General features: G+C 38.0%; 1 protein-coding gene across 3 annotated transcripts in view; it reads left to right on the forward strand.

Moving 5' to 3' along the window:
* CSPP1 (centrosome and spindle pole associated protein 1) overlaps window positions 1-16889 on the forward strand; it is an 87679-nt gene that overhangs the window by 55188 nt on the left and 15602 nt on the right. For all 3 annotated transcript variants that reach the window (XM_081117103.1, XM_081117102.1, XM_081117104.1), the window contains 7 exons: window positions 1641-1753; window positions 5719-5868; window positions 6262-6408; window positions 9061-9165; window positions 10903-10969; window positions 11527-11644; window positions 15813-15952. In XM_081117103.1, coding sequence (XP_080973229.1) covers window positions 1641-1753; window positions 5719-5868; window positions 6262-6408; window positions 9061-9165; window positions 10903-10969; window positions 11527-11644; window positions 15813-15952 — 840 coding nt within the window. The remainder of the gene's footprint in view (window positions 1-1640; window positions 1754-5718; window positions 5869-6261; window positions 6409-9060; window positions 9166-10902; window positions 10970-11526; window positions 11645-15812; window positions 15953-16889) is intronic.

A 16889-nucleotide genomic window follows, 5' to 3' on the forward strand; every position in this document is an offset into this window, starting at 1 on the left:
AAGCGTGATGATTGAATATGCTCAGCAGAACTTGTTGTCCATAGCCTTTCTGCACACCACCAGGGTTTCCCTCTTTTTTGTGAGTTGAAATTCCCTGTTGATTTTCGTTCCCTAATAACCTAAAATAGGCTTTCTGAATGCAAGAAACTACCCAAAGGCACCTAACTTGTTGCTGTGCCATCATATATGTGTATGAGTGTGTGTATGCATACACACACACACACACACATATATATATATATATGTTTGTGTATTTATATATACACATGTGTACACACATACATATGTGGCATTTAATATTTTAAAGGGCTTAGGGAACTTGAATATATCTGAAAATTGAATGTTATAATGTGTGCTTAAGGTTCATTATCCTCTAATGTTTTGTTTTTATTAAGTCTGTTTTGAGGTCCTTCCTAATGTTCATTTCCCCCCTTACTTTTGATGAAGAACCATATTTATGAAGTGCATCCTAATTTGGCTTAAATTTATTTTTGGTAAACACCTGTGTAGAGCAGGTGTTTACCTGTGGTTTTATTTTTATGATTTTTTATTTTTAGAAGAATTTGTCTTTGTCTTTAATAATATTTTCTAATTGCCCCAGAGGCTTAGAATTTGAATGATCATAAATGTGAAACATACCATTCAATTTTGTTTTGCCTAACCTGCTTTTCTATCATAGCATAGGATTAAAATGTATAAGTATTGATTTGGCTTTCTGTTGATCTATCCAAATAAGCATTAATAAATTTAAATACAGAGGCAAAGAGACCTACATAGTAGCTGAACTCTCAAACAGTTGGCCTACACAAACTACATGAGTGAAAGAAAGTAAGTGTTTTAGATTGATGGTGTAAAGAATGAGTGAGTAAATAGAAAATAATACAAAAAGGTGTATGAAGCTTAAATTTAAATACCAGTTTTTCTTTCTGCATTCATAGAGACTCCTGGGGTATAATTATTGTTCAACTTGCTTTTATGAAATAATTATTTTCCTTTTCCAGAATGTGTACTACTACTTATAGGTAATAGATAACATTTTTATTATTCATGTTTATTTCCCATTAATTCGATAGAATTTTTAAATAAAAATTATTGCTATGATTAAAAGACTCATTTTAATTAAAAAAAAAATTTAGATCTTTTTTATTTATTGTTTTAACCATGGATGAAAGACTTTTGGAATTACTGATTTTTTAAAACAATTTAGATATTTTTATATATGTGTACACAATACACTTTAATATATAATTAAGCAATATTCTTAAGAAAAGGATATTTACATACATAAGAACTTTACGTATTTTTTTCCTCTTCATAAATTTTATTTTAAAGCCTTTGCTGTAATCAGAGTTGTTTAGCTATTAGCTTTTCTGTTTTCTTGGTGTCTTTCAGGTACAGATATATTATGATTTTTCAACTATTAATTTTAGTTTAGTTTCACCATTTTTCTTTCTTTTATTACTTTTCACTTGGTCTTCAGAGTCTGATCTCAGCCTTCATTTTTTTATTGTAACCTCTGGATTTCCATATTTAGCACATTTTTTTAAAATATGAATTTAGTGGCTAACTCTTCATTACTGAATGTTTACTTTTTCTAAGCATTGGCTAATGGTATGTTTTGGCAAAATTTCTCTTTCAAGGACATGTGCAAACACAGAGTTCTCCTTTTGCTCGGGGAAACGTATTTGGTGAGCCCCCAACTGAACTTCAGATTAAACAGCAAGAATCATACAAGAATTTTCTTCGGTTTCAGGTGAAATGTTTATTTGATCATAGTTTCAAAGTTTCATAAAGGTTTTAATGAACTAAACTTGCAAAGATTTTGTCCACAGGATAAAGAATAAATTCTAAAGTGTCTACAATGTCTAATTTATATCAGATATAGGTAGTACTAAAATTATGCCACTTATATTTGAAAAAGGAGACAGGTATACCAGTTAACTTAATCTTTTCTAAACTTTATTAAACCGTTAATTGTTAAAGAGTGCTGAAATTTCTAAAACTGAAAAACTTAATAAAATATTCACCTATTAGGCATAAAATTACTTTTTCTAGATGCTTATGTGTTAGTAGAAGTTCAATAGTTTCCCCCCCCCCCCCGAAGACTTGATGTTCTTGACTCAGTAGTAGATTGTAAATAAATAAAAATTTGATGTAATCACATTTGTATTTATTTGCTGCATTTATGTATGTAAACAAATAGCATTTAAAATAGTAGAAATGCCCAAAGGAAAGTTCTTGAGCACTCAGTGTTTATTAAGCAACAGATTTAGTGAACTCCCATGCTGTGCCCACCCTTGTGCTGAATGCTAGGGAGGGCACCTGATATGAACGAGAGACCTGCCCACGAGGGACTCACAGTTTCCTTCCTCCCCTCCCGTCACCCCCCTCCTCACCCACACTGGCATTCCAGTGTCAGATTAATCCAGTGATCTGCTTAATCTTCCTTTCATATGATTTCACATGTTACTCTTTTTTACTCAAAACCTGGTAGTAGCTTTTCTTTTCTACAGGAATTTCCAAATTCCTTAGTCTGACATTTAAGGCTATCCAGTCTAATCCCGGCCTCTTAAATTCCTCTTAAATAGATGCTACTTAAACATGTCATCTTTCTAATCCTAATTTTGTGTACTCTTACATAAGGCAATGACATAATAGATGCAGTCTTAAGGATGATTGATCTGGCATTAGTGTTTGGGATGTATTATTGGGAGGTTTAAAACATTGGAAGCAGAGGTATTTTACTAGAGTGGTGACAGTGGAAATGATGGAAAGCCTTTCTAAGGATCGACAGAATGAATAGAGATGCTGATTATCAGAGAGTGAGTGGCATTAGAGGGTATTGGCCACTGAAGTCAGGCAGCAGCATTTTGAGGGTCATAGAGTAGTTACCTGTTGCATTTGAAAGACCCCCGTGGTATGTTGCCCATAATGACACCAAGTCAGAATTTAAGTAGCTTCTATTGTGGTTATTAGCAAGTGTTCGCATGGTGTAGGGTAGAATTCAGAAAATGAAGAAAATCTTGCAAATGTATAGCTTGTTATTGTTTATAAGATACTTTTACATATAGTATCTCATTAAGCCTCACAAGTCTGAGAAAGATATTTTATGACATGCAATTAAAATACAGGCAAAGAGGCTCGTCCATGGTGGCAGAGTTGGCAGTTGTGAGGCCATTGCTGGAACCCAAGTGTCCTGACTTAAGCATCACATCTATGAGTACAGAACTTATATTTCTGTTGAGCTCTAGGAAGTCTTTCCTTCTGGAAAAATCTAGTAATGGGGAAGCTTTGACTATACTAGTTTCAGAGTAAGTCCAGCTTTCAGTTCTCCCACCTGTAAACCTTCAGTGTCAAATGGTGGTTTACGTATTTTTCTTTCACCAGTCTCTTAACCTTCCCTATTTTTTCCCCCTTAAAGTTTAACACAGAACTAGCTAAGTGATATTTATTATTACTATCAACAATATAATATCAGACAAGATATAACCCCAAACTTGTGTTAAAAGAGATGTTATAAAATGTTCAGAGATGTGCACCAAAAATTTAAGTTATGCAGCAAAAGTCTTCATGTGGTTAAAATTTGGTAAGCAACACGTGTGAGTGTTTAGGTACCTTTTTTTTTTTTTTAATCCTCACCTGAGTATATTCTTTCCATTGATTTTATTTTTAGAGAGAATGGAGAAAAGGGAGGAAGAGGGGAGAGAGAGAAACACCAATGTGAGAGAGAGAGAGAGAGAGACATTGATTGGTTGCCTCCTAAACACGCCCCAGTTGGGGCCTGGGATTGAACCTGCAGCCAGGGTACTCGCCCTTGACTGGGAATCAAACCTGTGACCCCTCTCTCCACCAGCTGAGGCTCTAACTGCTGAGCCAAACCAGCCAGGGAAGTAGCATTTTTAATTAGAGCTTTAAAAGAAAACATTTAATGAAATATTTGCAGGACCCTTGAAGCACTTTTGTATCATACAGTTTGAAAACCCCTCACCTAAAAGCTAGCTTTCCTTTTTCTGTTGAACTATGTGTAGCATTCTGTTGGAACGACATTCTGTGGATTCATTAGGTGTGTGATCTATTTGATTGTGACCCTTAATGGAGAAGTGACTTGGATTGCGATTGTTTTTTTCATGAAGTAGGAAGAAGTGGGGAACTGAGTGTTAAATGTAAGGTTTTGTTGTGTAGACCGTAAGTGATGTTTCTCTAGGTATATGGTACTTGGAGAAATGATTATATGCACACTGCTTAGTATTGAATGTTAGGATTGTGCATATTTAATAGTGTTGTGAGAAAGAAGTGTTGGAAAAAGCCCTAGCATGTAAAATCATGGGGCATGTAAGAAGGTTAAAGTTATTATAGTTCAAAAGAATGACAGCACTAGATATATCAATCTAGAAGCTAGAGGCAGTGCAGATAAGAACAGTAAAATTGAATGAATAGCCATAATCAGTGCGTACTTGAGAATAACTGAAATCTGTTGAATACCCAGTGTGCATGCTTCCCCACTTCACTCATGCAGGATGTAGGCTCTCTCAGGGGTCCCTTATTTCAGGTCTTGGACTCTGCCTTAGAATATTCCCCAGAGCGCTCATTCCGCACCGCACACCGCAGGGGGCAGTCAAGATGAAATTTAGTTAGATACTGAGTCCTGGTGGCTGAAATCCTCCTTTACCTTACAACTTGCCAGTAGATAAGAAAGAAGAAGGGGCATTCTGAGGGAGGGATTCTTGCATAAAGAAAGAATCTATGTACCACTATGTCCATAGCAGCGCAATGTACAATAACGGAGATCTGGAAACAGCCCAAGTGCCCATCAGTAGCTGAGTGGATAAAAAGCTGTGGGACATTTACACCATGGAATACTATGTAGCTGTAAAGAAGGATCTCTTACCCCTTGGGACAGCATGGAGGGACCTAGAGGGTATTATGCTAAGTGAAATAAGCCAGTCAGAGAAAGACACATGATCTCATTCATATGTGGAATCTAAAGAACAAAATAAACTGAGGAACAAAATAGATCCAGAGACATAGACACATGGAACAGACTGAGGAATCTCAGAGGGAAGGCGGGAGTGGGTGGGTCGGTGGGAAGAGATTAACCGAAGAATTTATATGCTTATATGTATAACCCATGGACTCAGATGATAGAGTGGTGAAGGCCTGGGGCTGAGGTGCGGGGGTCAGGTGCTGGGAAGAAGGGGTCAATGAGGGGGGAGGACCTGTAAGACTTTCAACAATAAAGATAAATTTAAAAAAGAATAAATACTGAAATACTGATTTGCTGCTGTTTCCGGTTACTAATCTATTCAGGGAACTGAGTCATCTAGTTATTCACTGCGGATTAATACAAGCATGGATCATTTCTTGAGTACCTTCTGTGTAGGAGGAACTTTTAGGTTTTCCACATACATTTCTTTACTTCCATTCTTTGATCACTCCTTTGAGATGCAGGCATTGCTATCTGTTTTTCAAGTGGAGAAAACTGAACGGGGAAGTTTCTTAAGGTCGCTCAGTTTTATTTGGTGGAGTTGGAATTTTGCTCATAGCTCTTATAACATTACAGGTAGCCTTCCTAATAAAATACAGATGTGAAAAACTCAGGAGGTTATTTTAACTTGCAGAAAGAGGGTAAGTGTTAGATTCATAGGCTGCTAGGAAAAATTAAGTGGTGGTCCAACTTTTCAGTAGTTTACAAAGAAATAACTAGGTTTAACTCTTTAGATTGAGGAGAAGAAACAGAGAGAGGAAGCGGAGCGTGAGAGAGAGCGGATCGAAGAGGAGAAGGAAGAAAGGCGGCTGGCGGAGCAGAGGGCGCGGATCCAGCGCGAGTACGAGGAGGAGCAGGAGAAGAGGAGGGAGAAGGAGGAGGAGGTGCGTCCCCCGCCCGCGCCCGCTCAGTCTCAGCGCGGGAACGTTAGTCACTCTGCGCAAAGACATTTACTGCTTACCGGGGAGACCCGCCTTGGAGCACATTTAGAAAATACAGATCGGTACCCAGTCTCAGGGTATTATTTTATTAATGTGAAAGACTAAGTTAAGAAAAAAGAGAAATGATGACTTTTCAAGCCAAATGGGATTTTAGGCGACAGGCTGTTACAGAAGGTGCCGAGTGCTTCATTGCTAAGCAGACAGCTTCTTGATAAGGAACACTGCATCATCAGTATCTTCAATTTCACATCTTTATTTCGGGCAAATAAGGCAGCACAGTTTTGAGTGGACTATAAAAATGTATGGAGTGCATATATTTTTCTCTTTATTTTAAAGCAAAGACTGAAAAATGAAGAACTTATTCGGTTAGCTGAAGAAAGACGGAAAGAAGCAGAAAAAAAGAAGCAAGAAGAAGAAGCGAAACATAACCAACAGCTTCAGCACTACTACGAACGGGAGCATGTAATCGGGGAAGAAGCAAAGGTGAGCCTCAGGCAGGAACGTCAGTTAACCCCGAAGCCTAACCCACTTGCCGTGGGAGTGAGCGTGGAGGAGGGGTCTTTGTCCCCTTTCCGTTGTACGGCGGCCTCTGAGTACCTTCCCGAATGAGGCGGCCTCACTAGGCTTTGTTGCTGTTTTCCCCCCATGAGTGTAATAGGTTTACTCAGCTCATCTAGTCTTGTTCCTATAGTCTGTGGACCAGCACCCTCCAAACTGTTCATGACAAGTACAGAAATTGAGAATAGGTGTTTGGAAACTTATGTAGCAATTTGTCAAAGAAATTTGATGTCTGTTGAATCTGCTAATATAGAAGTTGGGCTTGAATGCATTCTGACTCTGTTTACACATTTGTCCACAATGGATTGGAAATTAAAGAAGAAAAACTGGTGGCTCACCACAGACTGGTTTGAAGTCTGAACTTTGAGATAGCAGGTTGAAGTTCACAGTAGGTGCATGAATCAAAGTTACTAGACAGAGGTTTTCTCTCTAGAAAGCCACTTGCTCCTCAGAGGATCTAGTTTATACCTGTGCTCATATTTCAAAGCTGTATTTAAAATTCTGTATGCAGAAGTATCATGGAGACTTAAAAATGTGTGTTCTTGGGTCTCATCTACAAAGCATCTGATCTACTGAATCTGAGGTCAGCACAGGAAACTGCATTTTATCAGCATCCTTTGGGGTTCAGATGCAGCTGGCTTGTGGACCACACTCTTAAAAACCCTGTATGTCTTGTAGGTTTAGCCCAATTTAAGAAATTTTTTTTTTGAAATTTAGGTTTATATAAACATCATTTCTTCTAAGCAGGACTCACAAAAAGATCACTTTACCAGTGGGGTTCCTCTGGTGTATGAATGAGGTAGTTTACACTGTGCAGTGTGTAACCCAATGTAGCTAACATGAGCCATTTCTAAGTGGTTCAAACATGCTATTTGATTTCTCATCTCAGCATTTTATAATGGTAGAAATGGTAAGTATTCACAATTAGAATTTGCTAAAACATTGTTTAAGAAATTTATAAGAAAGATCTATATTTTTTGTTTATTTTCAATGTTTTAGGAATGTTAGGCAATAGTATTCATTCTTAGTATAAAATGTTGGATATATATTTATTTTTTTCAGCCTTCAAAGTATATTATTCAAATGTATTATTCTTTTTTAATTAATTAAAGTTTATTTTTTAGAGCAGTGTTAGGTTTACAACAAAATTGAGTGGGAAACAGACTATTTTATTGTAAAATAATATTACATTCTAAATAACATTATTTATGTTTATTCTGTTTATTCTATATAGCGTTATTTAGAATAAAGTTATTTAGAAAGAGATTTGTTAGGTTCCCATAGTTGTGTTTTCTTGGGTTTAAGGAAAAAAAATGCTATTTCTTAGGCATATATAATTTTATGGCTGTTAAAGCTTTTTTATTATTATGATTGATTTTTAGAGTGAGAGGAAGGGAACAGGAGAGAGAAAGAGAAACATCAATTGACTGCTTCCTGCATGACCCCTACCGGGGATTGAGCCCACAATCTGGGCATGTGTCGTGACCAGAATCGAACCAGCAGCCCTTTGGTGCATGGGCTGACGCCCAACCAACTGACCCACACTGATTAGGGCATGGCTGTTGAAGTTTTAATTACAAAGTACCATGCAGTTTTCAAACAGCTTTGATCTGTTTAATGCATTTTGCCATATTTTTATCTGTTCTTAGTTTTTACTTGTTACCATGTTTTTTAGTTAGTGTGTATATTTATTTTTTTAACCCTAATCTGAGAATTAAATCTTTTAGATAGGATGTCTAAATCTATTTACTTATCATAACCAATATATTTGAGCATATTAATTGATTTTCTCACTTTTTGTTTTGCTTCCTTGATAGTTATGTACTTATTTCCTTATTATGTGGACTGTGCTTTATTTACTTCATTCTCTACAGATTATATTGTCCTTATGATTCTGCTTGTGGTCACCTAGAAGTCTTTTTAAAAACATTCTCTTTCATGTATTTCCAATTTTATCAAAGTCACCAGGGAATGTAATATTTGATTTTCTACTGTGCAAAATGAACAATTTAACATGTACATATATGCTTTGGTCTGGAGAGGTTTTTTAACCCAAATTATTCATTTTGTTGGGAGTTTTTATGTTTTCAGCATTTTGATTTTAATGTGAAGTTGGGAACTGTTAGCTTTATTTTACTGTAAACTGAAATCCTGTTTTATTTTTTTATGGAGACATAGAACCCTATTGTGATCTGGAAAATTCTCTCACCCATGATGCTCTTGGTGACAATGGATCGAGATTTTAGATGCTGATTTCTATTTTCTTCCAGAAAAGGGATTTTGTATTTTATACCATCCTATTTCTTTTAATTAAGATGATTTTTTACTTTCCCTATATATTTTTTGTTTTTGTTGCTTTCCTAATACTCAGTATGCTATTACTCAAGTTTGTTGAATTTCTTTTTCTGATCTGAGTCATTTTTTAATAAGGATATCTAAATCTATTCATGTTTATTGTAACTGTTGTATTCTCTGACTTTTTGGTAAAAGTATTAAAGCAGTAACATTCTGAACTTCTTAGATTGTCAGATGTTAAGGGTGTGTGTATGTGCACATAATTTTTGTTTCTTTTTCCAGCGCTTGAGACAGCCTTCTCCTGTGGTTCCTGCTCTTCAGAACAAAATTGCAAGCAAACACCAAAGACCTCCTTCAGTTGACAGCATTATAAGTTCCTTTATTCAAGTATTTTTTTTTTCTTCTGATTTGTTAATCTTAGCTAAATTATTTTAGATTGGGGGAATTGAGATTTTCTTATTCATCATATTTAGCTAGGTTAAATTTTTTCAGATCTGAAATATAGATGTCTATGTTAATTTGCTGCATCAGTTGTAACTGATAGTAACTTGTCAATTATAACTTGGTGTTCTAAAGTTTAAATTTAATAATTTAGCACATGGTTCTTGTCCAGGCCCTCAAGAGGGCCTTTTCTAGCTAGCTGGAGTTATGCTAATGAAGTCCCTTATACTTTAGACTGAGCTACAATCAAGAGAGAGACAGGAAAATGTTCCAGAAGGGTTGATCCTTGAGTTGACTCTTGAAGAATGAGTAGGAATTTGCCATAAAGAGAAGGAGGCTGAGGGACTTTTAGCATGTCCCAAATCATGGAGGGAAGTGTAAGCCGCGTGGCCCACGTGGCGAACACATAGTGGTGTGGTCTGGGCTGGTGATGCCTGCCTGAGCAAGGAGGCAGAGGAGGTGGAGGTCAGGACACATGCAGGGTATTGCATGGAGTGGTGAGGGGTTTGACTTCATTCCATAGGCTAGTGGCTACCAAACTGGTTAATTACCAGAATAGACAAACATTACAAGAACATCTTCCTGAATCCCACTCTCTGAGATTCTAGTTTAGTAGGTGTATGGTAGATAATGTATGGGAGTTCGTTATAATATTTAAATAGGAGACTAACATGGCCAGACTTGTCCTTCATAATGTTCTCTTAGGCAGTGGTGTGTAGATATATTTTGGAGGCCAGGATGCTTTTGCAGAAGTCCAGATGTGAGACTTTGATTATCTGAAGAAAGGCAGTGACAGTAAGAACTGAGAAGGGGTGACAGTGTCGACATATTTAAGAGACACAGATGGTGGTATTTACTGACTGTGGTGGGTAAGAGTCAGTGACAATTGTCAAGTTTCTGGTGAGGGTTACATAGAGCAGCAATTGAAAGTAGAGGTTGTAGCTAAGATGGTGGTCTGGACTGGATTTGTCGTTTTGGAAGTCATGAACATTGTTGCTTGTCAAGTGAATGTGACTGTCTAGGGTGAGCTCGGGGGCAGTAAAGAGAGCTGAAGATGGAATGCTAGGGAATTACTGACATTTAAGAAGCAGAGGAAGGAGATAGAGAAAAAGTGGCAGAGTGGTAATGATGTCAGGTACTGCTGGCCAAGTAAAAGCAGCGCTTAAAGTGCCCATTGAGAATGTCACTTGGGATTACTTGGCGACTGTGGTGAGAGCAGGGTTAGTGGAGTGACGGGGTGCAGAGCAAAGGCAGGCAGCTGTGCGGTGAAGTGGACGGGAACATGGACGTAGACACCGTACATTCTGTGCCTGTTCTCTAAAGAGGCATGGCTCCGAAGGGAAGGAGGGAGTGGACAAGAGTAATGAGCGGTGAGAGAACTGTTTCAAAGGAGGGAGAACTGTGAAGCATAGCTGAGATTAAGCTGAGAGGAAATGGGTGGGTAAAAGGGACTGGTGGAGGAGGTGAGAGTCACCAGCTACAGAGTACAGGTGAGGGGTTTCTCTTTGGATGGGGCAAGGACTCTACCATTGTGGTGGGAAGGAAAAATGGATGGAGGTAAATTTATAGATAGGATAGTGGGGAGTTTGGTTTCTTTTACATACAGGTACTTTTAAAAAGTATTCTTTTCAATCTCTGAGTTGGGAAGACATACTGAGTCTATCTGTCATGATTGTTAAACAGGAACGTTCCGTGTCCAGGGCACAGTCTCCTCCGGTACCTGCCAGGAGAAACCAGCTCCGTGCAGAAGGTAGAGTTAACTTAAACCTGTAATCTAGAACATTTTTTATAGAGTCATAGAATGTTGCAAAACTGTATAGAGCTAGAGAGGGCCTGGGTACCCTTCCCAGCACCCCCGTGGTAACATCTTACCTAGTACAGTATCACCACCAGGAAATGGACATTGTTGTGCTCCACAGGCCTTTGCCAGGCTTCACCAGTTTCACACGTGCTCATTGTGTTGTGTGTGTAGGTCTCTGCATTTTTACCATGTTTAATTTATGTAACCACCACAGTCAGGGTGCGGAACTGTTTCATCACCGCAAAGGAATTCCCTTGTGCTGCCCATGTAGTGGCATTCTCCTCTACCCCAAAACATTTCTTAACTTTTGAAATTCCTGTATTATCAGAAATGTGTTTGTAAGTCTTAATGATGTTCATAAATGTGACCTGATATGTAAAACATTAAAAATAACTCATGAAAATATCTTCCTGCGCATTTTAGCTTTATGATAAGTCAGGTTTTAATTTAATGCTTAATCTTTTGTTCTTATACCTTATTTTTTACTTTTCAATGGGAATTTGCAGAGGAGAAAAAAAATGTAATTATGGAATTATCAGAAATGAGAAAACAGCTGCGTAGTGAAGAGCGGCGTCTGCAGGGGCGGTTGCTGCACATGGACAGTGATGAAGACGTTCACATAAGGCAGGTTTCGAGTTGCATTTATATTTGTTCCTGAATTCTTTTGTGTTGCGGATGAGGAATCATGTTAGAACCTACCCAGTAATTCTAGTTTGGTAACAAGGTTAATTAGTCTTTATTAGAATGGAAAGTTTGCATGCTTGAAACAGTTAACAGATTGTTAGTGAAATTTAAAGACCGAAATAGCTTTTCTCCCAAAAGAAATCTAGCTAAATAATTATATTCTAGTGCAACTGATACAAAAAGAGTATATGATTTTTGAGTTTGTTTTTGGCAGTGTATAATACGTTTTCTTTTTTCTTCTTTTTTTTCCTTTGGGCAAAACAGCTCTTTTAAAAATTAATATGCTTTTATTCACTTTCTTCAATTTTATGTAAAGTTGCCTTCATAAAATTTTTATCCACCATTGGTGAATTTATTCACTGAAAATATGGACTATTTAATGGATACTTATTTAACCTTATATAAAATATTTAAGTTGCGCATTGTAACTGCCCTTTTGTCCTTCGAGTACATATTTATGGTGGTGGCATTGACAGAGTTGTGGAAGGAGGAGAATGGAGGAAGAGAGTAGCGGCATTTCTTGAAGGAAAACCAGAAATACTGTCCCTAACCATGAAATGTTTAATTAGGTTAGACTTAGTAAAAAACCAGTATCGGGAGCACGCATTTTCAGGCTGTCTTTAGGGTGGATTGTCTCACTGCAGAAATCACTGAATGAAAAACAGTTGACTAATTGGGGCTTAATGTGCCCCAGCAGATGGATGCTGAAGGTGTTGTGTAAGTTAACCTAAATGGTAAGGAAGCCCAAGGCAGGAGGGAGAGAGTGGAAGCCAGACTAGAAGACACAGACTAGACAGCTATAGAAAGTCTCCTTACGTTCCTTTCTTCTACAGAATCAGACATAGAAATCTGTCCTTCTGAGGAAAATGATATAGGAATGGAAAATTTCAGAGTTGGAATTATCACAAACATCATCAGGTCTATTTTTACATTTTCCTTTAATAATGTATTGTTTTCTGAAATATTTTCCAGCAGAGTAACATAAAGACGGCTAGCGATTTATGATTTTTGCCAAAAGGACTCACACATTTTCTGAGGCAGTGTTCTTCAAATTGTAGTTGTAATCTTTTAGTAGGTTGTAAAATCAGCATAGTGGGCAACCACCACATTTTCTTTAAAGGGCGTTTATTTTTTAAAAATAATAAACAGTCCATTTTGGCAACAGTACAGAGTCCTCATGGACCCCTCACCCAGTTTGCTGCATCCCTAACACCTTCCATTACCAGAGTACATTTGTGACAACCTGGAAGCTGACAGGAATGTTACTAACTAAATTTCAGACTTTTTGGATTTTTCCAGTTTTTCTGTTAATATCCTCCTTCTGTTCCAGGATCTAATCAACCCAGGGACCATACTGCATTCAGTTGTCATGTCTCCTAGTTTCCTCTGCTCTGGACAATTTCTCAGTCTTCCCTTGTTTTTCATGACTGTGACATTCTAGAGCAGGACTGGCCAGGTGGCTTGTAGAATGGCTGCCAATCTGGGTTTCTTTGGCATTTTCTCATTAGACTGGGACTAAGGGTTTTTGGAAAGAATAGCTCAGGGTGCCCCTCTTATCACATCATATTAGGGTACACAGAATCCATATGACATCCCTGGGATGGGAACCTTCCTTGTTTGGTTACAGTAGTATTTGCCAGGTTTCTCTACCTCAGTTACTGTTCTTCGGACATGAATCACCAAGAGTGGGGAGGGGATGGGACTGAGCTCCATCTCCTGGAGAAGGTGTTATCTACCAAGTGTATTATTTATAATTCTTCTGTAAGAAGTTTTATTTCTTCTCCCCTCTTTATTGATTTATTCAGTCATTTATATCACTGTTGTCTTATCTATATTTATTTTGTGCTTTGGGTGATAATCCAATACTACATTATTTATGTTGTTGCTCAGATTGTTGCAGCTTTGGCCATTGGGAGCTCTTTCAAGGTTGGCTCCTGTGCTCCTTTGACATGTCCCCATCCTTTTGTTTCTTACTTTGAGTACTTCCTTACTTTCTGGTACCAGAAGATGCTTGAGGATCATCTTGTATTTCCTGTCCCCCAGCTCTAGAATCAGCTATTTCTCCAAAGGGCCCTGGTTCCTCTTGAGGAATGGTATTTAGACATCAAGCTCTGGATGCTGGGTGTGCTTGTTGCTAGTGGATGTCTTTGCTTCTGGGCCCTGGACAGAGCTAGATAATACATGCATGTAAACTAAGTCATAAACATATTTATAATTGTTCCTGTGTCCATAAGTTTGTATATAAATTCATACTGGTGTCTTTGACTGCAACCCTATGTGGTAGGGTTTTAATGTAGCATGTTAGCCTGCCTAATGAGGCTTTGCTTAGATTTTTGTTGGCATTCTCCAACCAAAAAAGGAAACAAGGTGAGGAAATTCCAAGATCTAGCCTGGCTAGATAATGAAATGTTAAGCCAAGGTGGCAATTTTCAACTACTAAGTAATTGAGAGGCCAGTATAGTTTTTTTTATATTTACTTTTATGATATTACAGATGCCTTAACTCTTGCTGTTTTCTATATTCTAAACATGCATATTTAATTCAGTCAATGGATTGTTGACATTTATTTTCATTCATAAATTGAAGACTGCTCTTTTTTGGCAAACTAATATGATTTAAGAAAGAAACCAGGCAGCTTTTCGGTTTTCTCATTTGCAAATCATACCTGGTAGTTTCTACCCCCCATGAGATTCTAGTGAAGAATAAATAAATGTATATATTTGAAAGTACCTTGGAAGTTCTGCATGCTAACTTCAGTTAGGTATGGTAGAATTACCAATTAGCAAGAATTGGTTAAATACATTTACTGTGGTATAATTTTAAATATGTATCGTAATTGCAGACACCCCAGGGTTGATTCTTTATTCCAACTGTTTAAGTTTCACAGAAAGAAATTTTTATTCATTAATTCACCATTATTGAGCTGCTACTGTGTGCCAGGCACAAAACAAACACGAGCCAGCTCACATGCATAGCTCTAATAACCTATTCCTAATTTAGCAGCCTATTTAACTTTTAGCGTTAACGAAACTAGATAGGACTTCCGTATCTTAATGGCCTTCTAGAAGCCTGGTTAGTATTCCTTTTACATTTTAATGAACCTGTGCTGAAGTTCCTATCACTCTTAAGTAGTTCACTGTTAGAGGTTGATGTCAGCCTTGATCAGGTAGTTTTGTGGCTCTGGTGAGTCCTTGCCCTGAAAAGAAACTCCAGGAGAGCAGGGAGCATTGCCTGTGGGGATCCCACTATTCCCTCCAGACACCCAGGGAAGATTTAGTGAATCAAGAAATGAAGGCAGGAGTCTGGCCAACTCTCTTACACCTATCGCTTAGAGCTACATTTTCAAAACCAGAGAGGGCCTACCTAGGGCTGAGGGAAGCAGCAGGCAATACTTGGTTTTATTTTCAGGGCTAGAGTACCATACCCCATCCCTGTCCTCTCTTAATGTTACTCCCCCAAAGCCCTAGCAGAAAACTCCCTTTCTGAGCTACCTGCCTATTATAGTAATTCCCTAGGAATAGAGTATTAATTAACCAATTAGATATCAAGTTTCCTGAAAGCCTGTTGTAAAATTAGTGTTGGGGACTGGAGATAATAACCCTTTATAGTGGGCAGCTTATTAATATCATCTTTTTCTGTATAATTTCTATTTTAGGCTAGAGGGATGGTAACATTTATTGAGTACCTAATACATGTCAAGTACTATGCTGGATACTTTATAGTATATAATTTCACTTAATTCTCATACTCATAAGACTAAAAGGGGTAGATATTATCTGCATCTTACAGATGCTGAAATCAAGGTCAAACTGCTAATAAAAAGCAGAGCAGGTCTTTGAATCTTGGTTTCTCTGACCTCAAAGACTGATCCTTCTGCTACATTAACATTTTAAGGTAAGGCTAAATCATTTTACTCTTAGTATAGAGTACTTAACATCTGAGCATTCTGAAAGAGTATAAACAATGAACTTGTAAATATCCTAGTTTTTAATATGAGGCACTGAAGTAATAGGTATCAGGGTGAAAGATGCCACCTTAATATCTTGAGTGAAATGTGAACTCAGATTTTCTTGCCATAAAACACACACTTATAGTTTGTCATGTACAGGAAAAGAGAGAGGAGCCCCATGGACGTATTTGACATGGCGCGACATCGGTTGCAGGCTCCTGTCAGAAGACAGTCGCCCAAGGGGTTGGACACGACTACTCTTCAGAATATTCACGACTTTAATGAGCTGAAAGACAGAGGTGAGTAGAATGCTGTACTTTAAAGATATAGAAAGAGTGTTCGACCCATATTCAGGGATCTTTAAACATGTTTGTATCCTTTTTCTAAAGTAAAGTTTTATTTATAATATATTTTGAGTAATACCTATGTGTACGTTATGCTCCAGTTTACCAAGCTTTGCCTTGGCTAATATGCTGCTAGAGCCTCAGCAATGGGTCAGGTCACATAGAAAGTTTAAGGAATGGCTCTTGGAATTTAATGGAGGGTGGACAGAGCACGATGAGCTTAGGAAAGAGACTGGGAAGGGAAAGCCAGTGTGGTTGGAGGACAAGCAGGGGAGCGTGGCATCTGGAGAGCTGAGGGGAGAGAGTGGATCAAAGGATTGCCTAAGATAAATATTGGAAAGTGCCAGTTGGATCAGAGGTCACTGGTGACTTCAGCTAGGTCTTTTCTGTGGACTTATAGGATCAGAAGCTGATGAACTTTGGGGTGAGGAATGAATAGGAGGCAAAGTGTTGGAAGCAATTAGCATAAAACAGGCCTTAGAAGAAGCTTGGCTGGGAGGGAGGAGAGAAGGGTCCAGAGCTGGAGGAACTTTGTGGATGAGTTACAGGAGGAAGGGGTTCGGACACAGGAAAAGGAGGGAGTAATTGTTGGAGAGAGCGGGGTCCCTGAGTACACAGGAAGGAAATGTAGGATGTTTGAAGAGAGTCTAGAGAAGGTTTGACGTAGGAGTAGGAGGAAAGAAAGCTTATTAAGGGAAATAGCATGGCCAAGGTACACAGAGGCCTGGGGACTGCAAATGCATAGAGGAACTAAAATGTGTGTTACGTGTGATGTGTTTAGGAGCATTCAACAGAATAAGTGTTGGAGTTGAGGAGGCGAATTGCTGGATGTGTGTTCTTATGACCTGTACCAGATAAACCAGAATTTAAACTTTTTCTTTTTAAAAGTAGT

Source organism: Miniopterus schreibersii (genome assembly GCF_964146895.1).
Source record: "Miniopterus schreibersii genome assembly, chromosome: 17".
Lineage (NCBI taxonomy): Eukaryota > Metazoa > Chordata > Mammalia > Chiroptera > Miniopteridae > Miniopterus > Miniopterus schreibersii.